This window comes from Bufo bufo, chromosome 6 (assembly GCF_905171765.1).
Source record: "Bufo bufo chromosome 6, aBufBuf1.1, whole genome shotgun sequence".
Taxonomy (NCBI): Eukaryota; Metazoa; Chordata; class Amphibia; order Anura; family Bufonidae; genus Bufo; species Bufo bufo.
This window is the reverse complement of record NC_053394.1, coordinates 149,749,850-149,776,735: the sequence shown is the minus strand read 5'-3', so window position 1 is coordinate 149,776,735 and position 26,886 is coordinate 149,749,850. Positions and strand designations below refer to the sequence as shown.

Below are 26,886 nucleotides of genomic sequence, written 5' to 3'. Positions count from 1 at the left end.
ATAAGAGCTTTGGGGTTGGATGTTTTTTTTTTTACGACAAAGGCGTTAGGCAAAAATTGTCTGTGTACCCTGGTATGCGTTGGGGGGCAAAGGATGTGGGTTTGTGGCTCAATTTGTTGGTGTCGCATCGCAGTTGTCCTCAGCGGTTTCTCAGCTGTCTGCTTTGAGGAAGGGCACTTGCTTTGCGTTCAATGAGTCGCAGTGTCGATGGCCTTCCTCATGTAAATATCGACATGAATGTACATTTTGCGGAGGCAGCCATCCCATGGTGTGTTGCTTTAAGAAAGCCAATCTACCCTCACAGTCATCCGCAAAAGAGTATGTTTCAAAGAGCCTGGACGCCAGTAAAGGTAGCGAGCATGCGTCCATGGCTAGAGCAATATCCAAATCACAAAATTGATGAAGGAGCTGGAGGGGGATAGGATTTCTGGTCCTTTCCCTTCCCCTCCGTTTATCAATTTTCACCTCTCACCATTGGGTATTGTACCTAAGAGGGAACCAAATGCCTTATGGTTCGCTCATTTGGTAAGGGAGCTCTGATGGCGAAGGCCGACGTTCAGTCGGCTTTTCGTTTATTGCCTGTGCACCCTTCTTGTTTTAATTCTCTTGGTTTTCAGTTTCAGGGTTTATTTTATTTTGATAGATGTTTACCTATGGGTTGTTCTGTGTCGTGTTTTTTATTTTGAAGCTTTTTCCTCTTTTATTGAATGGGTTGTCTCTGTCAGGTGCATGAAAGGTGACGCATTATCTAGATGATTTTCTGTTTATAGGTCCGGTTGACTCCCCAGTTTGTTCTGATTTGTTAGATTCATTTTTCCGGGTTTGTTTTGAATTTGGTGTTCCTTTGGCTGTTGAAAAAACTGTTTATCCTGTTTATTGTTTGGAGTATTTGGGTATTACTATTGATTCAGTAAAGGGTGAGTTTCGTCTTCCTGAGGAAAAGGTCACTAGAATATGTTAATTGCTTTCTAATCTGTTAGGTAGGAAGAAAGCGACGGTAAAAGAAATTCAGTTGTTATTGGGTCTTTTGGCTTTTGCGTCTAAAGTCATGCCAATGGGTCTGGTTTTTTGTCGACGGTTAGCGGCTAGAATTGCAGGCATTTGTAATCCGGTTTTTCATGTTCGGTTGTGTAAGGATAGCAAGGATGATTTGGTGATTTGGTTGGAATTTTTCAAGCATTATAATGGTCGTTCTTTTTGGCAGGAGCAGTTTGTATTTGCCCCCTCTTTGGATTTGTTCACTGATGCAGCGGGTGCTTTTGGGTTTGGGGCTTATTGGAGTGGTCATTGGTGCGCGGCTAGTTGGCACTTATCTTGGGTGGCTAATGGTGTGACACAAAATATTGTGGTTTTGGAACTGTTCCCTGTTATAGTAGCTCTAGTTTTATGGGGTAGGTTTTGCTAATAAGAGGATTTCTCTGCATACGGATAATAAAGTGGTTTTATTTGCGGTTAGTTGTCTGTCCTCAAAATGTCCACTGGTGGTGAAGTTATTGCGTCATTTAGTTCTGCTTTGTTTAGAATTAAACATCTGGTTAAAGGCACGTCATATTCCAGGCATAGATGACTCAATTGCTGATGCTCTTTCTCGTTTTCAGTTTCAGAGATTTCGCTCGTTGGCGGCTGGGGCCGATTTGGAAGGGGAAGTGTGCCCTCCACATTTGTGGAATCTGATTTGGTCTTAGGTATGTCATATCTGCAATCGTCAGTAGCCCTATCAACGTTGTCAGATTATGTTCGTTCGTGGAGTCGTTGGTGTCAATTTGTGGAAGGTAGAGGTTGGTCTCCTTTTGTTAGTAATGAGGTTTCGGCATTAGCATTTTGTCTGTCACTCTTTAAGGTTCGCTTAGCTCATGCAACTGTTGTTGGGATTTTATCAGGTGTGTCCTTTTTTCTCAAGGTCCTGGGTGTTCCTTCTTTTCTCGATTTTATTTCATGGTGAAGCAGATGTTAAGGGGTTATAAGAGAGGTAACTGTTCTCCTGATAGTAGATGTCCTATCTCACCTGGTTTATTGGCTACTTTGTGCGAAGCTACAGCTGTGGTTTGCGTAAGTGATTATGAGGCTCTGCTTTTCTCTACTGTTTTTTTTATGCATGTTTTTTGGGGCTTTTAGGATTAGTGAGCTGTTGCCAAAAAACGGCAGGTTTGGCCTAGGGTTGATGATAACAAATGTACACGTTCATTCTAATAATATTCTGTTCTTCCTTCCTAATGCTAAGACGGATCAGTCTGGGAAAGGTTCTTGGATCCGGGTGGGCAGAATCAGGTCAGGTGAACTCTGCCCGGTGAGTATGTTATCACGTTTCTGGAAGTGCAGACCAGTCGGCGGTTCATTGTTTTTTATTCATCTGGACCTTTCCCTGTTAACCCAGTATCAGTTTCGGAGGGTTCTGGGTAAATGTCTTGGTGAGTTGGGTTTGGAGGGTTTTCGGTTTACTTCACATTCCTTTAGAATCGGGGCTGCAATTATAGCAGCTCAATTCGGTTTGGGTGCATTATTGATTAAAAGGATTGGTAGATGGTCCTCCAATCGCTTTAAGCTGTATGTTCGTCTATTTCCTGATGCCCTCTAATGCTGTTTGTTTTCTCAGGTTTCCAAGGAATCACCGTATGGATCGTTGGCCATTCTTTCGTTCATTGGGCCCATCAGGAAGATCGTACGGTGAAAACCTTTCATGGTCTACAGATGATGTCAGAGTCCATTGGAATGGGGTCAGAGGGCTACGTTGGGAGGGTGTTATTGATGTCATTTTGTAAATGTGTTCGTTGTATCCGGACCCTGATATTATTATCTTTCATGCTGGCAGCAATGACGTGGGTAAGCTGGGTACCATGGAATTAGCCTTCAGCATGAAACGCACCTTGGTTCGGATGCGGCGATTATTTCCGGTTTCAAGCCTTGTCTTTTCAGAAATGGTTCTGCGTTTATTGTGGCTGTCCTGTGCGAATCTTAAATATCTAGATAAAATTAGGATTCGCATAAACAGAGTAATGGCGAAATTTATGCCCTTGGTTTGGGGGTTTTCATATCGACACGTGGACTTGGAGGGAGGTTTGCACAGCCTGTATTTCTCTGATGGTATTCACCTGTCGGCCATTGGACTTGATATTTTTAATTTGGGCTTTCAGGCAATGATCAAAGCAGCTATTGGTCGGCATGGTCCGGTGGGGTAAAGTCGCTCACTGAAATGGTGAGCGGACGAGTTTTATTCTGGTATTTAGGCCGAGCTTATGGCTGGTCTAATCTGTGGTATTAAGCTAGATGGTCCGAGCTTATGGTCCATTATGTGGTTATTAAGTTATATGGTTCATGGTTTTTAATGTTTAATTGGTTTTAAGCTGTTCTTTAATAAAGCTGGTCGTGGCCAAAATCTTTCCACCATATCAAGTGTCCACGTGTCTTATTTATGTCTTTGATTTTTGTGTTATTGATGATGAAGGGATTTTGCTGCATGCAGTGAGGTCTATGATCTATAATCCCATGCTGATTTCAGTGGTGTCACTCATGAGCTAAAAGTAAGTGGTTGCTGAGAACCAGCATCATAATCATTGCAGCACAGGCCTTGAAAAGAGTCAAATCTACTTGAGAAGAGTCATGGTTATTCATAATCTCCTGCACTCTCACCCATCTACTGATGATTGTCAGTTCTCTCCTAGAGAGAAAGGGAGAAAACTAGGTAGAAGACTGTCAGTCATCAGCAGGTCGGCAGGGAGAGCACGAATTTATGAATAACCATGACTCTTCTCAGGTGGCCGTGACTCTTTTCCAGGCCCAGTCTGCAATGATTGTGATGTTGGTTCTCAACAACCACTTACTTTTAACTTATAAATGACAGACAGCTGAAATCAACTCACCTGTCTCTACTTGGTTCTGCCGTTAGTATGGGCAGCATAAAGTTGATGACAGGTTCCCTTTAATTCTGGCTTAGCGTTTCAGGAATAGACTGGTATGGTTGTTGGATACTATGAGGATATCAAGCTTTGTGCGGAGAGGAAGGAATACTAGCTTCTGAAACGGAGGGTGCAGTGGTGGGAAGTGAGAGCAGATACTCTGATGTTCAGGTCGTAGATGACTGGGGGGGGTACTGCATGGAGGAGTGAGGGTAGAGTGAGAAGGTTTTCAGGGGAGTCATTGTATTTTACTTGTTGTGCTATTATTTTTGACTGTAAAAATCAATAAAAATTGTTTGATTTAAAAAAAAAAAAATACCCCTAATTTATACTAGTCTAAAATATAGATACAAAACATTTGAAAAGTCTTCAGAACTTTTTTCTTTTTTAACATTTTATGTTACGGCTAAAATAAAATAAAACAATCAAGTTATCCCTATCAGTCTGCACTCAACACCTCATAATGAGAAAGTGAAAACAGAATTTTAGATATTTAAGCAAAAGGAAAGACTCAAATCTTAAGTATTCAGACCCTTTGCTATGACACTTGAAATTTAGCTCTGGAGGCCTCCCATTTCTTTTCATAATTTTTGTGATGTTTCTACACCTTTATTGGAGTCTGCCTGTGGTAAATTCAGTTGACTGGACATGATTTGGAAAGACACACTCCTGTCTATATTAGGTCTCACAGCTGACCATGCATATCAGAACAAAGACCAAGCCATGAGAAGGAAAGAACTGCCTGTAGAGCACAGAGACACAGTGTGGAGGCACCGTTCTGGCAAAGGGTACAAAAGAATTTCTGCTGCATTGAAAATTCCCAGAAGCACAGTAGCCTCCATAATTCTCAAATTAATGACATTTGGAATAACCAGGACTCTTCCTGGAGTTGGCTGGCTACCCCACCAAACTAAGCTATGCTGTTAGGGTGTTTTTCAGCGGCTGGGACAGGGAGACTGGTCAGTTAACAAAAAGCTGAATGGGGCATAGTAAAGAGATATGCTTATGAAAGCCTGATCCAGAGTGCTCTGGACCTCAGACTGAAGGTTTACCTTCTAACAAGACAGTGACCCTAAGCACACAGCAATGACAACACCGAAGTGACGGAGGGACAACTCTGTGAATGTTCATGAGTGGCCCAACCAGAGCCCTGACTCGAACATCTCTGGAGAGACCTAAAAAATAGCTGTCCACCGATGGCCCCATTCAGCCTGTCAGAGCTTCAGAGGATCTGCAGAGAAAAATGGGAGGAAATAACTAAATTCAGATGTACAAACCTTGTGACATCATACCCAAAAACACTGGAGGCTGTAATCGCTGCCAAAAGTTCAACTTCAACTAAGTCCTGAGTAAACGGTGTGAATACTTTCAATAAATTAGCAATGATTTCTAACATTCTTCTCATTAAAGGCTTGCAACTTTCCAAATGCATTGTACACTCCAAAAATATATTTACTACAGTAGTAATAGTATAATTAAACATTGAACCAACACTTCTGGTAATATAATTACAGTAGGCAGCGCCCTAACACACTTTATACTTTCTTGTACACAATAATTAGATCTAGTACACAAAAAAACACACTAGGGCCACTTAACTGCAGGTAAACATATATAAATAGAACAATAACAGAAAAAATACACGGGCAGTAATATTGAATCCAAAGAGAACACCCACATGAAAGCAACGCAGACATGCTGGAAAGGCCTTCAGAAGGTCCTTAAAATACAGTCCCAGAAAGGTATGCCTCATAGGTAATATTGATTCCAAAACTACATTGTTCCAAATATATAGTCTAGTCTCAGTGTCTGTGGCAACTCTCATTCTTCTTGCAGAGAGCATCAGGAGCAGGAGATACAGGGAATTTGGCAAAATTATTATGTAACAGATGGAGCAGGAAGTGACTGGCAGCATGCACCAATCAGCCATAACACAAAAACCAATTGATAGAATGTAGGGCTCGCTAGTGCAAAAAAAACACCGGGTCCGGTAGAAGCATGGACTCCGCAGCACCTCTGAAGGTATATTGTCTTATCTGACACCATAACCTTAGCAGCAGGTCCTTTTAAACGAAACCTATCTCCTAGTTTTTTTTTTACCAATTAAAACTAGAGCGTGATACATATTCTTATTTTCTAATCTGAAGATTTTTATTGGTTCCTGTACATGTTTATGGGTGCTGCCTAAGCTGTTGTTAAAAGCATTTAGATATATACTTTACAGCAGCCACATGGTTTCAGTGGGAGAGTTTTCTAGATATGCCCTGTGATCTTTGCATAGGTCATTGTGCAGGGAAGGAGAGCGAGTAAAGGCTGTTTCACACTAATGGTAAAACAGATCTGGCCTGAACAACCTGCTGGATCCGTCCTTGCCGTGCGCTGCCGGCAATCTGTCTGGCCCCATTGACTATAATGGGGTCCAGCGGCGATCCAGCCACACCCCAGCAAATATGTAGAAGAGTGGCTGCACACAACAGTATTCGTCTGGCCGCTACTCAGCATATTTGCCGGGTTATGGCTGGATCACCGCCGGACCCAATTATAGTCAATGGGGCTGGATGGATTGCCAGCTGTGCCTGGCAGGGACTGATCTGACAGGCCATTACTGGCCGGAACAGCCTGCCGGATCTGTTTTACGGTTAGTGTGAAACAGGACTTAGCTGTGTCCTTCACCTGTTTTGAGTGGTGGATGCTGTGTCATCTGTATTTAAACACGTGGACAAAATTGTTGGTACTGTTCCAAAGAATGAACAACCCACAGTGGTCACTGAAATAACTTGAAAATGACAAAAGAAATAATAAATAAAAAGTTACTGAAAATTAGCTAATAAAAATAAGACATTGCTTTTGGATTGTGGTTCAACAGAATAATTTTAAAAAATAATGAAACTGGCCTGGAGAAAAGATTTAAAATAATTTGCTGCTGTATGTCTATGGGACAGAAACGGTGAACAGGAAGAGAGAAGGGAGGGGTTTAATACTCCTCTTCTTCATTGATGTCTTGGTGGTCCAAGATGTTGTAGTCCCTGAGCAGGCGTACAGTTTCACATATTATTCAGATGTTTAAGGTCTACTGGACTGTAGCCAACCTCCCTGGATGTGGCTGCAAGAGGAAAATTGATGACAAATTGAAGAGACGAATAATACGAATGGTAACCAAAGAACCCAGAACAACTTCCAAAAAGATTGTTACCGTGTCTTCTGTGACAGAGGTTAGAAGATTGGAGAGACTGACTGCATGTGAGGTTAGCTGACATTCTCTGGATTCTCAGTGTTGTGGTTTGGTAATGACCACACCTCTTGTCAGGTGCAGCCCGTGGTCATTACTGCATTCCCTACTTAGTTTGGTCTCATCACCATTCGGATGATATTCTCTGGATTTGGAAGAGTTGGTGTGTGGACCTTACCTGTGTTCCTTTGCATTAATTTTCTATTAAATAAGTTGTACTGCTCTTTGTATTTGGTTGTTTCCCCTGTGCTTGTTGTTATTAGGCCTCAGTGAGATGCTGGTTCGTTCACCTGGGAAGGAACCAGTAGTCTCATTCCCTGCCACCACCTAGGGGCATTTCAGGGCTCCTAGGGTCTAGGTTCTGGCGTATGTATTTTCCCACCTTCAGGGTCTATACATACTGATAGGAGTCAGGGCCAGGTTTAGGGGCTTCCTAGGAGGTGACCTTTTCCCTCTCCCTAGCCTTGAGGCCTAGTTCTGTGTCCCTCCCCTGTATTCGTGACATTATCAACCGCCAAAAAACGCCATTTTGTTTGGATCAGTGCATCTATGGATCCTTTGTCTGCACTGGTCGGACAGCTGCAGGGTCTGTCTTTGGAGGTAGCTGATCTCCGTGTGACCGTCTTGCGGATCCAGAGACCACAGGCTGCTGGTTCCAGTGGTGGGTACCAGGCCTGCCCTGAACCTAAGGTTGCCCTCCCGGACAGATTTTCCAGGGGTAACGATAATTTCATTCGGTTCATGGAGTCGTGTAAATTGCACTTTAAGCTGTGTCCGTACTCTTCTGGGGATGAGTCAACGTGTGGGTATGATCATTTCATTGCTTAAAGGTGACGCCCAGTCTTGGGCTTTTTCTCTGCCGACCGGATCACAGTCCCCCAATTCGGTAGATTAATTTTTTAGAGCCTTGGGTCTCATTTATGATGACCCAGATTGGATCTCTCAGGCTGAGACCAAATGACGTGGTTTACTGCAGGGAAAGCGCTCCGCGGAGATCTATTGCTCTGAATTTAGGAGATGGTGTACAGATACGGAGTGGAATGATCATGCTCTCCGTAGCCAATTCTGTCAGGGGCTATTTGAGAGGCTGAAGGACGCGTTGGCCTTAAAATCCTGAGTCATTGGAAGCAGCTATGTCCCTTGCTGTACGTTTTGATAGACGCCTGAGAGAGATCTAGGGTTCCTCATTTGACATTTGGGAATGCTCTCAGTAGCGCGTCTACCAACGTGCGCTTGTACTCGCGCATCTTCCTATCACGCTCCAGTGTAGGAAGTAAGGTGGGCACATTGTCTTTGTACCGGGGATCCAGCAGGGTGGCAACCCAGTAGTCCGCACACGTTAAAATGTGGGCAACTCTGCTGTCGTTGCGCAGGCACTGCAGCATGTAGTCGCTCATGTGTGCCAGGCTGCCCAGAGGTAAGGACAAGCTGTCCTCTGTGGGAGGCGTATCGTCATCGTCCTGTGTTTCCCCCCCAGCCACGCACCAGTGATGGGCCCGAGCTGCTTTGGGTGCCACCCCGCTGTGAACATGCTTCATCCTCGTCCTCCAGTAGTGGGCCCTGTCTGGCCACATTTGTACCTGGCCTCTGGTGTTGCAAAAAACCTCCCTCTGAGTCACTTCGAAGAGACTGGCCTGAAAGTGCTAAAAATGACCCCTCTTCCTCCTGGGCCACCTCCTCTTCCATCATCGCCCTAAGTGTTTTAGAAGTGGTATTGTAACGCTGATAACGGCGTCATCGCCACTGGCCATGTTGGTGGAGTACTCGAAACAGCGCAACAGGGCACACAGGTCTCGCATGGAGGCCCAGTCATTGGTGGTGAAGTGTGTCTGATCCACAGTGCGACTGACCCGTGCGTGCTGCAGCTGAAACTCCACTATGGCCTGCTGCTGCTCGCACAGTCTGTCCAGCATATGCAAGGTGGAGTTCCACCTGGTGGGTACATCGCATATGAGGCGGTGAGCGGGAAGGCCGAAGTTACGCTGTAGCGCAGACAGGCGAGCAGCGGCAGGGTGTGAACGCCGGAAGCGCGAACAGACGGCCCGCACTTTATGCAGCAGCTCTGACATGTCGGGGTAGTTGCGAATGAACTTCTGCACCACCAAATTCAGCACATGCGCCAGGCAAGGGATGTGCGTCAAACCGGCTAGTCCCAGAGCTGCAACGAGATTTCGCCCATTATCGCACACCACCAGGCCGGGCTTGAGGCTCACCGGCAGCAACCACTCGTCGGTCTGTTGTTCTATACCCCGCCACAACTCCTGTGCGGTGTGGGGCCTGTCCCCCCAAACATATGAGTTTCAGAATGGCCTGCTGACGTTTACCCCGTGCTGTGCTGAAGTTGGTGGTGAAGGTGTGTGGCTGACTGGATGAGCAGGTGGAAGAAGAGGAGGAGGAAGCTGAGTAGGAGGAGGAGGAGACAGGAGGCAAAGAATGTTGCCCTGCGATCCTTGGCGGCGGAAGGACGTGCGCCAAACAGCTCTCCGCCTGCGGCCCAGCCGCCACTACATTTACCCAGTGTGCAGTTAGGGAGATATAGCGTCCCTGGCCGTGCTTACTGGTCCACGTATCTGTGGTTAGGTGGACCTTGCCACAGATGGCGTTGCGCAGTGCACACTTGATTTTATCGGACACTTGTTTGTGCAGGGAAAGCACGGCTCTCTTGGAGAAGTAGTGGCGGCTGGGAACAACATACTGTGGGACAGCAAGCGACATGAGCTGTTTGAAGCTGTGTGTGTCCACCAGCCTAAATGACAGCATTTCATAGGCCAGTAGTTTAGAAATGCTGGCATTCAGGGCCAGGGATCGAGGGTGGCTAGGTGGGAATTTACGCTTTCTCTCAAATGTTTGTGAGATGGAGAGCTGAACGCTGCCGTGTGACATGGTTGAGATGCTTGGTGACGCAGGTGGTGGTGTTGGTGGTACATCCCATGTTTGCTGGGCAGCAGGTGCCAACGTTCCTCCAGAGGAAGAGGCCGAGGCGGCGGCAGCAGCAGAGGAAGAGGCCGAGGCGGCGGCAGCAGCAGAGGAAGAGGCCGAGGCGGCGGCGGCGGCAGCAGCAGCAGCAGCAGAAGAGGCCGAGGCGGCGGCGGCAGCAGCAGAAGAGGCCGAGGCGGCGGCAGCAGCAGAAGAGGCCGAGGCGGCGGCAGCAGCAGAAGAGGCCGAGGCGGCGGCGGCAGCAGCAGAAGAGGCCGAGGCGGCAGCAGCAGAAGAGGCCGAGGCGGCAGCAGCAGAAGAGGCCGAGGCGGCAGCAGCAGAAGAGGCCGAGGCGGCAGCAGCAGAAGAGGCCGAGGCGGCAGCAGGGGGAGCCTGAGTGACTTCCTTGTTTTTAAGGTGTTTACTCCACTGCAGTTCATGCTTTGCATGCAGGTGCCTGGTCATGCAGGTTGTGCTAAGGTTCAGAACGTTAATGCCTCGCTTCAGGCTCTGATGGCACAGCGTGCAAACCACTCGGGTCTTGTCGTCAGCACATTGTTTGAAGAAGTGCCATGCCAGGGAACTCCTTGAAGCTGCCTTTGGGGTGCTCGGTCCCAGATGGCGGCGGTCAGTAGCAGGCGGAGTCTCTTGGCGGCGGGTGTTCTGATTTTGCCCACTGCTCCCTCTTTTGCTACGCTGTTGGCTCGGTCTCACCACTGCCTCTTCCTCCGAACTGTGAAAGTCAGTGGCACGACCTTCATTCCATGTGGGGTCTAGGATCTCATCGTCCCCTGCATCGTCTTGACCCCTGACCTCCTGTTCAGTCTGCACACTGCAGAAAGACGCAGCAGTTGGCACCTGTGTTTCGTCATCATCAGAGACATGCTGAGATGGTATTCCCATGTCCTCATCATCAGGGAACATAAGTGGTTGTGCGTTAGTGCATTCTATCTCTTCCACCCCTGGTGAAGGGCTAGGTGGATGCCCTTGGGAAACCCTGGCAGCAGAGTCTTCAAACAGCATAAGAGACTGCTGCATAACTTGAGGATCAGACAGTTTCCCTGATATGCATGGGGGTGATGTGACAGACCGATGGGCTTGGTTTTCATGCGCCATCTGTGCGCTTTCTGCAGAAGACTGGGTGGGAGATAATGTGAACGTGCTGGATGCACTGTTGGCCACCCAATTGACTAATGCCTGTACCTGCTCAGGCCTTACCATCCTTAGAACGGCATTGGGCCCCACCAAATATCCCTGTAAATTCTGGCGGCTACTGGGACCTGAGGTAGTTGGTACACTAGGACGTGTGGCTGTGGCAGAACGGCCACGTCCTCTCCCAGCACCAGAGGGTCCACTAACACCACCACGACCATGTCCACGTCCGCGTCCCTTATTAGATGTTTTCCTCATTGTTCCCGTTCACCACAATTTTGAGAATGGCAAATTTGGGAATAGTTTTTCAACCCAGAACAAAAAGTGTGCTTTTACGGTCACTACAAATAACTTGACCAGCTAAAACAGTACAGATTTGGTTGAATAGAAATGTGAGGCCTGTTTTTTTTTTTGCGCTGTGTGACAGGTATAGGTTTAATCACAGAATCAGACTTCTATCTGCACGCTAGCGTGTGTCTTAGGTTTTTCTGAATGACACTATCAGTACCTTCAATGTAAGATATCCTTTTTGGGATAGATTTCAAATAGGCCTCAAATACCAGAAACTAGTTATTTTGAGAATGGCAAATTTGGGAATAGTTTTTCAATCCAGAAAATAAAAAGTGCTTTTACGGTCACTACAAATAACTTGACCAGCTAAAACAGTACAAATTTGGTTGAATAGAGATGTGAGGCCTGTTTTTTTTTGCGCTGTGTGACAGGTATAGGTTTAATCACAGAATCAGACTTCTATCTGCACGCTAGCGTGTGTATTAGGTTTTTCTGAATGACACTATCAGTACCTTCAATGTAAGATATCCTTTTTGGGATAGATTTCAAATAGGCCTCAAATACCAGAAACTAGTTATTTTGAGAATGGCAAATTTGGGAATAGTTTTTCAATCCAGAAAATAAAAAGTGCTTTTACGGTCACTACAAATAACTTGACCAGCTAAAACAGTACAGATTTGGTTGAATAGAGATGTGAGGCCTGTTTTTTTTTGCGCTGTGTGACAGGTAGAGGTTTAATCACAGAATCAGACTTCTATCTGCACGGTAGCGTGTGTCTTAGGTTTTTCTGAATGACACTATCAGCACCTTCAATGTAAGATATCCTTTTTGGGATAGATTTCAAGTAGGCCTCATATACCAGAAACTAGTTATTTTGAGAATTTGGGAATAGTTTTTCAACCCAGAACAAAAAGTGTGCTTTTACGGTCACTACAAATAACTTGACCAGCTAAAACAGTACAGATTTGGTTGAATAGAAATGTCAGGTCTATTTTTTAGGCGCTGGGTGACAGGCTCAACTTGCCCCTGATGTAGTATATGGCCAAAAAATAACCACACTGTTGATGGTTAAATGCTCTTGGGTGACACAGGCTCAGCCTGCACCAGATGTAGTATATGGCTAAAAAATAATCAGACTGTTGATGGTTAAATGCACTTCGGTGACACAGGCTCAGCCTGCAGCTGATGTAGGATATAGCACAAAATAACCACACTATTGATGGTTAAATACACTTGGTGATAGCTTGTGCTGGCGCACCACAAGTCACAAAATGGCCGCCGATCACCCCAGAAAAAAAGTGATCTAAAAACGCTCTGGGCAGCCTCAAAAAAGTGAGCAAGTCAATATTAGCACTTCAATGATCCACAGCTGCAGATCGATCACAGAATGAAGTCTTTTGGAGGAGTTAATCTGCCTAATCTCGCCCTAACGTCGCAGCAGCAACCTCTCCCTACGCTTGAATCAGCAGAGTGACGTGCAGCGCTACGTGACCCAAGCTTATATAGAGGCTGGGTCACATGCTGCACTGGCCAATCACAGCCATGCCAATAGTAGGCAAGGCTGTGATGGCCTCTTGGGGCAAGTAGTATGACGCTTGTTGATTGGCTGCTTTGCAGCCTTTCAAAAAGCGCCAAGAAAGCGCCGAACACCGAACTTTTACGAAAATGTTCGGGTTCGGGTCCGTTTCACGGACACCCCAAAATTCGGTACGAACCCGAACTATACAGTTCGGGTTCGCTCATCCCTAATCAAGAGTCATATAAATCGTAATGTATCTTACGTTATATATGTGGTAACCTGCAATATTTGTAATGTGCAATACGTGAGATGTACCACGAATGCACTAAAAACTCGTATGAGAAAACACCTAACTATATCTATACTATCAAAGCACTATAGAGATGTGCACAGTGGTGATCTGACAGGATTGGAAATATGTGCCATTGAAAGGGTGTTCAGATCATACAGAGGTGAGGCTCTAAAGAGAATAATTTTGAATTGTGAATCATTTTTTATTTTTGTGTTGAATAGTAGGTATCCAAAAGGTCTTAATCAGCATTAAAGGGAACCTGTCACCAGAATTTTGTGCCTAGAGCTGAGGACATGGGCTGCTAGATGGCCGCTAGCACATCTGCAATACCCAGTCCCCATAGCTCTCTGTGCTTTTATTGTGTTAAAAAACCGTTTTGATCCATATGCAAATGAACCTGATATGAGTCCTGTGTCCGGAGAGGAGTCCAATTTTCTGAGCGCAGAACCGCCCCGCGTCCTCCGAATCTCCTCCTTGCTGGCTGACGTCACAGAGCTGGAGCGCCGAAATCTCGCGAGCTAGCGCATGCGCAGTGTCGGCATCATGTTCATTCCCTGTGCTGGCATCAGCAAGGGAACGAACTACGCATGCGCTAGCTCGCGCATCGCGAGATTTCGGCGCTCCAGCTCTGTGACGTCAGCCAGCGAGGAGATTTGGAGGACGCGGGGCTGTGCTGGGCTCCTTTCCGCTGGACTCATCTCCGGACACAGGACTCATATCAGGTTCATTTGCATATGGATCAAAACTGTTTTTTAACACAATAAAAGCACAGAGAGCTATGGGGACTGGGTATTGCAGATGTGCTAGCGGCCATCTAGCAGCCCATGTCCCCAGCTCTAGGCACAAAATCCTGGTGACAGGTTCCCTTTAAGATGAACTCAGGTTCTATATGTATGGACTTTGTTTTAATTGATGTGATTATGCAGCCATATGTTTCACTTATTGACCTGCAGTCTTGTGTTTTTAAGAGGCAGGTCACCAGTATGATTGATGGGGGCTGCGGCCTTCTTTCTGCTCCCAAGCACAGCACAGTTTATTGTATAGCACCTGTGTTTTTTTTTTATTGCACTCTGCTCCATTCATTTCTGTGCCATATGACCAATAAACGTGCCAGCACTGACCTAGGAAAAGCTGTGAGAAGACCGCGGCTTTACTGTGAGCATCGGTGCCTTCTCAGACAGCTGATCGTTATGGGTCCTGGGTGTCGGACCTCCACCGATCAGATACTGATTACGTCCAGAGAAAAGATCATCAGTTCTCAAGTTTCTTAAGACCCCCTTAATGTTGGCTGCAAAAGTGAAGTCTTAACAGGACATTGTGTGGTTCTGGAATTGGTGTGCGGAGATTATATATATATATATATATATATATATATATATATATACTCACCTAAAGAATTATTAGGAACACCTGTTCTATTTCTCATTAATGCAATTATCTAGTCAACCAATCACATGGCAGTTGCTTCAATGCATTTAGAGGTGTGGTCCTGGTCAAGACAATCTCCTGAACTCCAAACTGAATGTCAGAATGGGAAAGAAAGGTGATTTAAGCAAGTTTGAGCGTGGCATGGTTGTTGGTGCCAGACGGGCCGGTCTGAGTATTTCACAATCTGCTCAGTTACTGGGATTTTCACGCACAACCATTTCTAGGGTTTACAAAGAATGGTGTGAAAAGGGAAAAACATCCAGTATGCGGCAGTCCTGTGGGCGAAAATGCCTTGTGGATGCTAGAGGTCAGAGGAGAATGGGCCGACTGATTCAAGCTGATAGAAGAGCAACGTTGACTGAAATAACCACTCGTTACAACCGAGGTATGCAACAAAGCATTTGTGAAGTCAGAACACGCACAACCTTGAGGCGGATGGGCTACAACAGCAGAAGACCCCACCGGGTACCACTCATCTCCACTACAAATAGGAGAAAGAGGCTACAATTTGCACAAGCTCACCAAAATTTGACTGTTGAAGACTGGAAAAATGTTGCCTGGTCTGATGAGTCTCGATTTCTGTTGAGACATTCAAATGGTAGAGTCCGAATTTGGCATAAACAGAATGAGAACATGTACCCATCCTCTGATGGCTACTTCCAGCAGGATAATGCACCATGTCACAAAGCTCGAATCATATCAAATTGGTTTCTTGAACATGACAATGCGTTCACTGTACTAAAATGGCCCCCACAGTCACCAGATCTCAACCCAATAGAGCATCTTTGGGATGTGGTGGAACGGGAGCTTCGTGCCCTGGATGTGCATCCCTCAAATCTCCATCAACTGCAAGATGCTATCCTATCAATATGGGCCAACATTTCTAAAGAATGCTATCAGCACCTTGTTGAATCAATGCCACGTAGAATTAAGGTAGTTCTGAAGGCAAAAGGGGGTCCAACACCGTATTAGTATGGTGTTCCTAATAATTCTTTAGGTGAGTGTGTATGTGTATGTATATATATATATATATATATAATGTTACCTTTTATTGTAATCCTGCTTGTGATGGTAATGAGATGACTGCAAAGAAGTTAGGACCTCCATGGATCGGACTGCTTTTACTGGGTCGTACAACAGAAGTCAGATTGAGATCTGTGCACTTTGGAGAGCAGTTCAAGACCTTGAACTCTGTTGTGTTCCTCAGTACATTCCTGAACTATATTAGCAGTATGGCAGGGCATTCTCCTGCTGAACTAGGGAATACTGTTGTCATGAAGGGATGTACGTGAGCTTTCAGCGGTGGATACTCTGACTGGTCTGTATCTATGCGGAGAAATTTGATTTGAATAGTAACATAAGCAATGTGCGTCCTGACATTGTCCTGTTAAAAAATGGCTCCTTTGAGAAATGACTACCACTGGTCCCATGACTAAAGCAATGAAACGCTGAGCTGTTAGTATACCTGAAATGGAGACTAGAGCGCTCCGGCTACCATACATTATGCCACCCACCATAATTCTGGGAGTATGACTGGTGTAACATTCCCTTGTGAAGGCCTCTTCATGGTGTTGCCCACATGGTCTCTAGACCAATCTCCAGCTATCATTGCATCCGAGACAAAAGTGGGACTCATCACTGAAGATGATAGACCTCCATTGCTTACTAGCTATGCACCATGATAGCCTTTGAGATCAGTGCCAGGAGGTCAATGTTGACCAGCAGGAGTCGTCACACAATTATCACACATGAATTTTTCCAATTTTTGAAGTTTCATGTGGCTAAAAAAAATATATTTTGCTTTCAATCTGGCTTTTAAGCCAGAGTGGAGCTAGGTGCTTGAAAATTTGCTCCTGCAGATCTTAGCGACACCTGCTTCTTGCTCAGTTTGCATAACCTTACAGCTTGTCCTTGGTGTTACAATTTCAAGGTTGAGGAGTGTATTATGCATACAAACCGCTGTAATGGTGAATTTACGCATGTTGATAATCAGGGGCGAACATTTCTGCAAACGCTTGTTCCTGACAATCTGCCTAAAGGTGCAGCCGACCAATCACCCAATGAACGAGTGAAACATTGCAGGTAAGTAAATTATCGTTACTGGGCAGCAGACCTTGCGGTATAAACAGCACTTGGCTGCCTAGAAACAATTGCGAGTGATTGCTCGTTCTCATACTGAGGTGATCGCTGCATCTAAATGCGATGTTTCATCCTCACTGAACGAGCAGCCAGTTATTGTAAAGTAATGTTTCCTTACCGATAATCGGCTGCTCCTCTGCAAATGTAAATCCACCTTAAGTATTGTTTGTGTTATCCGGGTACAGCGGCCATAGGAGAACAAACCATAAGATCTATACCCCCATCCTGCCTTGGCAGTACTTGGCACTAGGAACCAAGTGCAGTAGGATTCTTCTTTACATTTGGGCCGTTGCTACGGAAACCTGTGCTGGCACAGTGACAGTATGGGCTTCCAGCTGTCACATGTGAGAGAGGAGAATGCTGGGAGGACAGGACCTGTGTCTTCCCAGCATTTCTCTGTTTGTAGATCACTGCTGCAGGTCTTGATCTGGAAAGAGGCTTTTTAGTGTTTTATGTAGTTACGGTAAATCGTAGAATGTGAGAAAATTGCTAAACTTTTTTTAGTATACAATCCTTTGTGTTTCAATTCCTCCCCATTTTCCAGATGTCTACATGAGTGAAGGAAAACATTTTTCTTTACTTCTAGAGGTGGAAATCCCAGCCTAACAAATTAATTCTTGCAGTTGAGGGTTTGGGACAATTTTATCAGTTCTTGTCAATGATTGATGAGCCAAATGCAGCAGCAATACAAATCTATCTCCCGTTCTAAAAGTTTGTAGTTTGTGGAGTTGGTACCCGGGGAATCGAGCAGACTTCATGATGCACCGTCATCATACTGGCTTTATGATAATTAAAGGGACAGAAATACCTTTCAAACTACAGTGAATAGCGTTAGGGAGGCCGAATCAGAATTTAACGTTTAGCTTGATGCTTACCCGTGCTGTGTGGCCTCAAACCTGCCATGTAATGCATTGAGAGGAGGCCTGAGCGCACAACCATACTGGAGAGGACTCCAGCAGTGCTCCCAATGCATTACTGTGCCGGTGTGAGTATCAAGATTAAAATTACAATTTGGCTTTGCTAACACTATTCAGGTATTTTTGAGCTGACACTCTTTAAAGAGGACCTTTCACCTGGAAAAACATTGTGAACTAAGTATGCTGACATATAGAGCGGCGCCCGGGGATCTCACTGCACTTACTATTATCCCTGGGCGCCGCCCCGTTCTCCCGTTATGCCCTCCGGTACCTTTGCTCTTTAAGTTATAGTAGGCGGTGTCTTCCCTTGTCCTGTGGGCGTCTCCTTCTCCAAGGCTGCAGCGCACAGCCTGGGAGAAAAAAAACTCCCAGGCTGTGAGCTGTGCGCTGCGATTGGCCAGTGCTGCAGCCTAGGAGAAGGAGACGCCCACAGGACAAGGGAAGACACCGCCTACTATAACTTAAAGAGCAAAGGTACCGGAGGGCATAACGGGAGAACGGAGCGGCGCCCAGGGATAATAGTAAGTGCGGTGAGATCCCCAGGCGCCGCTCTATATGTCAGCATACTTAGTTCACAATGTTTTTCCAGGTGAAAGGTCCTCTTTAACCCCTTCCTGACCTTTGCCTTACATGTACAGCGCAGCAGGATGTGAGCTTCCAACTCAGCCAAGAAGCTGTGCTCACTCGATCAGGACAGGGGCCTGGCTGTTACTTCCGGGAGCAGATATAATGCTGACCCCACACCTAAGCGGTTTACAGAATGAGGGGGCTCCCTCTCTCAACCAATCGGCTCCGATTGGGCACTAAAATGCAATCTGTGGAAAAATTGCTATTTTCATTTTGCATGGACTGCTACGCATTCATTTCTGCAAAATATCTGAGGCATCAAAATACTAACTTGCCCCCTAATAAATAGAAAGGGCGTGGTTTCCAAAATTGGATCACTTCTTAGGGATTCCATTTATTATTTTACCACAGAGCCTATACAGTTGTCAGCACAAGTGGTGTAAATCACCACATTGAGCCTCAAAATGTACATGGTGCTTCTGAGCCCTCTCATACATTCAGGCAAAAGAATGTACGGTGAATCTAAAACCAGGAAGCACTGAATACTAAGAATAAGAGGGCTGACTTTTCAAACTGGCACACTCTGGGCACTGAAATGGCATCTCTGAGGAAAAAGCGCAGCTTTCCCTTTGCACCATTTGTTGTGCATTAACTTTTGCAAAATACCTGAGGTATAAATGGGGTCACTTTTTTTTATTTCTCCTCAGAGTCTCTACAGTTGTCAGCCAAACTACGCCTCAAATGCACATGGTTAGGGCTCCAACAAGTACTCCACTAAATAGAGTAATTCGACACAAAAAAAAATCTTCAATGCAAATTTTCTGCATCAAGGATTCTTTTATGTGACCACAGAGCGGGAGTGAAGCGCTTGCTGTTATTCCCGCTCCGTGGTCTCCCGCTGTGCTCGGAATACTCACCTTTCCAGCAGGGGGCCTCCGGACACTCCACAGCACATCCATGGTCCCTCGCTGCACTGACCTTCTGACATATGCACGCTGTGACCTGGCACACTGTGACGTCAGGCGCAGAACGATGGAGTGTCGGCGGTGCCCCTGCTGGAAAGGTAAGTTGGTGCAACTAATGCCAGGCGCCCCGAGTGCACAGTGTCATAGCAACCAATGATGCTGTGCACTCCTGGTGTCAGGAGGGGAGAGCTGATGGCACTGGGGTGGAAGGCTGAAGGGGTTAAGCTTATCCATTGTATGATGAAAAGTTGTTACGTTATAACTGATTGTGCTCAATTTCATCATTGTGTTCAAGCTCTATGCTTGCCGTCAGTAGATTGAAACATTCTGGATCACATTCAGAGGCTGTAAACCAGTGTCACCGCTGTGTTTGCTACATTTTGTATCCAGTCTACATCATTCTGATCGTTGTAACAAACTACTTGTATTGCTAGAGGATTGTCTGTCCTAAATACAATTGGGACAAAGCCTCAGCTGTGATGTGTATTAGATCAGCGCATGTTTTCAGTCTCTGAATGTAAGTACATGTTTCCAGTCAATGAAAGCAAACAGAGATCTTGAACATTGTGAGGAAGTGAAACAAAGTGTATTACAAGTTTCTCTCTTAGCGAATAAACAGTTACAGAAAACACTAAAATGTACTGGGTGGGGTATTGGGGCACATGTATAATGACAGATTTAATTACTGCAAATGTTGCTACATTAAATATATATTTTTTTTCTGTAGAGAAATTCCAAACCACGTAGCGCCTACGAGTTACCAGAACTGTACAGAACAGAAGACTACTTTCCTGCAAGTATCAGAAAAACATGAACTGACTCCTAGTGAGCACATGAACTGTAAATCTGCTCCATGGACAGTGAGTAATAAGCGGGTACCTTGGCAGTGGTCGGATATGGGGCTGCTCACTTTGATGAGATTGTGCACTCACTGCTCAACTATATTTATTATGCCTGCACATTGTTTATTAAAGTGATTTTTAGAAACAAAATCTGTTGTGTTTCTCAAAAATTATTTGCCTCATTTACATACGGTTACGGCACACTACGCCAAACACCACCTTTCACCACTCACCCCTTGGCTATGTCTATATGCCCGCTTCCCTGTGGGTTTATATAGAAGGCTGTCCCCAGATACAATACTCTATCCTGTGGGACCCCTGCCTATGCTAGGACTATCCCAACCACTGCAGCCAAGCCAGTACACACAGTAGATTACAATACGAAATACCACCCAGTTGCATCAACAGGGCTGCACAGCAGCTATTAAACCGTTAACTTTAATAACGGTGCGTACAAGTTACCGACGATAAAAAAGATAGGTAAAGGAATTACATTAAAAAGTAAACTCAAGTCCCTAAAGATGTGGTTCATGTATTCCTGCCAGTGGAGCTTGGCATTCAGTTCTTTGTCCATTCATGCAGGGAGTGGTGTCCTGATGTTATCGCATAGCCCCACAGCATACCTCCCAACTGTCCCGGATTTCATGGGGCTGTTCCGGTATGGTGGAGGTATGTCCAGATATCAGGCAGCTGTCCAGCAGAGACCGTTGCCTGTAATGATGAAACAGAGAGCCATCGCAGGAATCGGCTCCCTGCTCAAACATTCCTCCCCCCTGTCACCTCTGGGCTGTGCGGGGCAGGGTCACCAGTAGTCAGTCTCGTCCACAGACCAGAGCAGCCGATGTCCTGCTGCTGCTAGGAACAAGGTGAGTATGTGGAGTTTATTCACTTTGTGTGGGGGCGCCAACGGCATATTACAGGGGGCACATCTGGGCATAATTCTATGAGGGGGCACCTAACTCTGCATAATTCCATGAGGGGGGCACCTAACATGGCATATTACTGGGGGCATAATTCTGTGAGGGGGCACTTATCTTGGCATCACTACTGTGAAGGAGGCATAAAGGAAGAATAACTACTATGTGGGGGCATTTAGGGGGCTGGTTGGAAATAGGTGTATAGTTATCTTTTGGGTGGAGTTAGAGACGTGGGCTAGTGCAGGAAAAAATTTGCTTTGAGCACCACACACTGTGTCCCTCTTCGTTATTTTGAAAGTTGGGAGGTATGCCCAAACACACACACACACACACTCTCACTCTCTCTACCTCCACATGACCAGGTGGTTTATTTCTTAGGGTGTGTTTGTCCATCCAATGTTCTCTTTGCCCAATTATATGGTTAATACAGAATGTTATCGGATGTGTCCTGCCCTCCAGCCAATCCATTTCATTACCAGAGCAAAATGTGTTTGAGGCTCGTCTTCAAAGGCAATAAGGTGCCCAGCCATCCCATAATCCTCCACTCCCTTGCCTAGTCTCAGAAGCAATGTGAGGCCATAAACTATAAGGGGTCCTCATAGCTAACACATTACAACTCAGCTATTAACCCTTTTGAAACATTAGGCATGAATATAGAGAATACAAAAAGGAGGACATTTATCAATAATTTGTGCCCAAAAAATACTAGCATTATAAATCAATAGTGATTTGTTTCACCTCATATCAAAAGGTGCACGCCACTTTTAAAATGTGATTATTTTTTTTAAATATAAACTTGATTATCTTCCTATTTCTCTCGATTTGTGACATTTTAACTCCAAAAGCACTAAAATGCGACTTTTTAAAACTGAAATGTCCCATTTCATCCAACCCCTGGTGGACTGCACTTGTGACTTTCAAAACATATGTGCGACATTTCCTGTGGTAAATTGCCTCTTTTTTCTCAGACTCTGGACCTTTTTTGTAAAATGTGAATTTACTGACAAAACCCTGTTTAGCACATTTATATTAGGTAAAAATAAATGCATCCTGTTTATTACTTTTCATAAAGGCGACTTTTTACACAAAACACCACCACATAAGCTGGCTTAATTGTCCGCAACAATGAGCCATTTCTGCCGAGATGCATTTTTTATGGTGAAAAGTGTGGAGAAAACAGTTGATATATTTGGTACAAATCGAAACCCCTATTTGTTTTGGTGCATTTCAAGCCATAATTCTGGCACAACATGCTTAGTAAATGTCCCCCAAAGAGTCACGTACAAACGTCTTAGTTTGTCACACATACTGTTAAAAACTACTCAGACGATTGTCAGGAAGGAAGCATACCCTCCCGACAATTGCCAGCTTGTCAGTGGAGGAGACTGCTGCATGTAAATGCAGCAATCTCCTCTACAGTGTAGGGCGGAGCGATCGCTAATGCCGTCAATCATCCCCATGCAGCGATTGTTTTTCTGGCAGCAGAATGCTGTTTAGATGGCACCTTCTGCTGCCAGCAAATGATGACTTAGGTGACCTCGATGAATGAGTGCTTTGCTCATTCATCGGGTAATTGGCAGCATCTTTACACCAGCAGATCATCTCTAATGAGCATTCATTAGCAATAATCTGCCCAAACCTCGGGCAGTGTAAATGGGCCTTAAGGCTAGGGCTACACAGTAACATGTTGCGTGACAAAAAGGGTACAACTACATTGCAAAATGTACTGTGCAACATCCATGTCGCGCCAAATTCATTCAACTTTTTTTTTTTTATATATAATGATGGTCAATGGTGTCACACTGCAACGTGACAGTAGCTCAAAAAAACAACTTGGATGGATTTTCTGCGACTGTCGTGTCACAGCGCGAAACTATTAACTATCCTGACTCCTACACCTGCCGATTAGCTGTTCTGCACCCGAACTACACTGCACCCTCAACATTGTAGTGGGCACCACCTATTACTGCAGCACTACTCTCATGGACTTCAATAGGAGCAGTGATGATGACTGCCCACTACAATGTTGACAGTGCAGTATAAAAAGGTCAGAGCCACACACATCTGATTGGTAGGGGTGTTTGGACACCCGCCGAACAGCTAGTAAGAACAGGAACCCCATACCCTCAGGGACACCTCACCAAAAGGCAGTCTAAAGATGTGCCAGATTTATTGCAGTGGCTTATAAATGATGATTTTTCACAATTGCTAAAGGAAATCACTGATCAGCCTAAGGCCTTTCACAGAGTCAAGTGTTTGGAGTCAGTTTTTAGTGGCGTTTTTCTGAACATTTTTTATTTTTTTTTGCAGAAAACTGCCAGCTCCAGATGTTAGGGTAGGTTCACACTAGCATTAGGGATTCCGTTATAACAGAATGCAAAACGGAAGCCTTTAAAAAGCATTCAGTTTGCTTTCCATCCTAATAGAAGTCTATGGGAAAACATAACTGATCCGTCTGGGTCCCTGTCGAGAGGACTTTGTTTTCCGTCTTGCATAACGGATCCGTTTTGATCCCCATAGACTTCTGTTAGGACGGAGAGCAAACGGAATGCCTATTAATGACTTCCGTTTTGCATTCCGTCATAATACAAGAATATGGGCAGAAGAACGGATCCGTCCTTCCGTCTTATGGATTCCGTTATTTTCCGCCATAACTGAATCCCTAATGCCAGTGTGAAGTCTGTGGGACTGTTATGTTTTTTTTTTCATTCCCTCCGCCCTAAGGAAAAAGCAGCTGTTAAAAAAAAAGCCAAACTCTACACACAGAAGGTGGGAATTTAACTTGAGGGCAAGGCCTCATGGACACGGCCAAGATGTGGACTGCAAATTCTGGTCCCCAACACGCGAAACAGCCAGGCAACAGCCATGTGTATGAGGCCTAATATTTGTAATTAAGTCAGTTTTGCTTGTGTCTACATTGGCATCCTTTCTGCCAAATTTATCAAATGCTGGTGTTTTAGGTTAAATTTGGCACATCTTTCAACCTGACACTTGTCTAGAAATGGCAGCAGGAGAGGAGGATCGGCAGTGGCACACCTGGGTAAGTTCAGATTTCAATATGGAGTTTTCTCTTATTAGGTTTTGGTCTGATGAAGGTGCTGATCTGGCCCTGAAACACATCACTTAATAACAGGAAACTCAAACGATATTCTTTACTATATCAAAATCTGAACTTACCTGGTTGCACCACCACCAAACCCGATTCTTCTCACTTGCTGTTCCTGACCTTGCACGTCCATGCCTGGAGGGTGAAGCCTGGCAGCACCAGTGACTCTTCTGTTTACATACCAGTTTGGGTGTTCCGCTCCTAGCGCAACCCTATCAGGTGAGCCTCACCAGCCTGTGTACTTACCCTGCAGTCCCACCACTTAGCGCTGCTCTCCCCTTTTCTAGAAATGCTACTCCAGATTTTTTGGCAACCCCTTTAACTCTGAGTGACACTATTATAGCTAACTACGCTCACTTTTCATAAGTGTTGCAAAAGTGCACATTTTCACAAAAAGCCCTTTGTGGCTTTTTAAAGCTTTAATATAGCAGGGTTGTTTTTTTTTGTTTTGGTTTCTGGGTCTGAATCTACCAGAACAGTTCTTACACCGCACATTAATGATATCAGTTTTCCATTCTTTTAAGGCTGTCCAGGTCTACTCAATCCTTCACATGCAGCCAGAAAACTTGCCCTCTGACTGTTCACACACCATGTGACCAGTCCGCTTTCCATTAACCCACTGTAAGGTTACCATATGAAGTTTCTGTTGCCATGGATACTAGCCATTTGCTCATCCTACCAGTACAAGTTGTGAGCGCCATAACTTAGATCTGTAAAAATAAATATATATACATACTAGAGTTGTTGCGATACCAAATTTTTGATTCGGTTTCGATACCATGAAAAAGTATTGCGATACTCGATACCATTCGATACCACGCGAAAAAAATAAACAAAAAAAGCCACGTGCATTCCTCATTTTTAAAAATGGCGAATCGCGCAGTTTTTATTTTATTTTTTCTGTTCCGGCATTCACCACCTAGATTTTTTTTTTATATTTTAATAGTTTGGACTTTTCTGACGTGGCGATGTAATATGTTTATTTATATATTTTATATGTGAAATTGGGAAAAGGGGGGTGATTTATACTTCATATTTTAGTGGGTTTTTTTTTTTCACTTTTTATTTAATAACTATTTCCCCCCTTAGGGGCTAGAACCTGGGATCTTTCATCCCTTTTCCTATTCACCCTGATAGATCTCTATCAGGGTGAATAGGACTCCACACTGTCCCTGCTGCTCTGTGCTTTGTGCACACAGCATCAGGGATGTTACCATGGCAACCAGGGCTTCCTGGCTGCCATGGTAACCGATCGGAGCCCCAGGCTTACACAGCTGGGGCTCCGATCAGAAGCTGCCACTGCACCACCAATGAGGGGGAGTGGAGAGGTCCCTGTGGCCACTGCCACCAATGATTTTAATACTGGAGGGTTGAGAGGGGCCGGCGCACTGTGCCACCAATGATTTTAATGGGATGGGGGGATTGAGGGGGGGGGGGGGCACACTGCACCACCAATGATTTTACCCCTTTATACAGGAGGCGGGTACTAGCAGATCAGCGGCAGTTAACTGCCGCTGATCGCAGCTCCCTGTCAGGGGCAGGGTGCCGGCAATGCGATTCTGCTGCCGGCACCCGCCTCCTGTATGTGTTAAAGACTGAATACTGTATATGAGTCCAGACTTTCACTATTAGGCCACACAGAGCGGCGCCCAGCGATGTCTCAGCACTCACCATTTAGTCCTGGGCGCCGCTCCGTTCGCCCGCAGTGCCCCATTACTGTCTCCTCTCCTGCTCCACATGCTGCTGATTACTATCGGAGCGATGGGAGGAGACATCAGCTTCACTAGTGGGCGTTCCTTCTCCCTGGCTGTAGCGCTGTCCAATCGCAGCGCAGGGAAAAGGAACGCCCACTAGTGAAGCTGATGTCTCCTCCCATCGCTCCGATAGTAATCCTATCATTGGTGGCGCAGTGCGCCCGCCCCTCCTCCGCCCCTCTCTTCTCATTGCCGCCCCTCCTCCACCCCCTCTCTTCTCATTGCCGCCCCTCCTCCGCCCCTCTCTTCTCATTGCCGCCCCTCCTCCGCCCCTCTCTTCTCATTGGTGGCAGCGGCAGCAGCACAGGGGGAGGGAGGACAGCTTCCTTCTCCCCGTGCTGCTGAGAGAGAACATGAGCGCGCCGACAGCAGCGCGCTCATGTTCAGAGATACTAGACTGCGCAGAAGCGCAGCCCAGTATCGAAAAAACGGAAATCCCGGTATCGTATCGATACCGGGACAAAAGTATCGATTGGGTATCGAAATTTCGATACCCGCAACAACCCTAATACATACATATTAGTACATCCCATGTAACCTGTGCTTCATAGAACAGATTGTAAGCTTCTCAGGCAACATTCAGCCAGCTGAAGTGACCACAGCTGTAAAACCTGAGGAGCCATCTGGGGCCCCGTCTAACTGGAGGATAGACTATTTCCTAGGTATCTGAGCTGGCACAATGACACAAAGTAGGGTTTGGCCGATATTGAGGATTTTGAACGTTATCGGCATTTATTTTGCCGATATACCGATAACGTATGGGGAACACAGAACGCGCTGCTGTCAGCGCTCTCCGTGTTCCCTCAGCAGCACAGGGGAGAAGGAAGCAGTGTCTCCCTCCCCCTGTGCTGCTGCTGCGGCCAGTGAGAGGAAGAAGTACAAGAGGAGGGGAGGGGCTGTGGCCGCTGCGCCACCAATGAAGATAAGTCTTTCATTAATTCATATACAGGAGGCGGGAG

General features: G+C 45.6%; 1 protein-coding gene across 1 annotated transcript in view; it reads left to right on the top strand.

Moving 5' to 3' along the window:
• BCAS4 (breast carcinoma amplified sequence 4) overlaps positions 1-20,433 on the top strand; it is a 74,364-nt gene extending 53,931 nt beyond the window's left edge. The window contains exon 6 of the mRNA XM_040437302.1: positions 20,036-20,433. Within this exon, the coding sequence (XP_040293236.1) occupies positions 20,036-20,122 (87 nt within the window). The 3' untranslated portion in view covers positions 20,123-20,433. The remainder of the gene's footprint in view (positions 1-20,035) is intronic.
• The last annotated feature ends 6,453 nt before the right edge of the window (positions 20,434-26,886 follow it).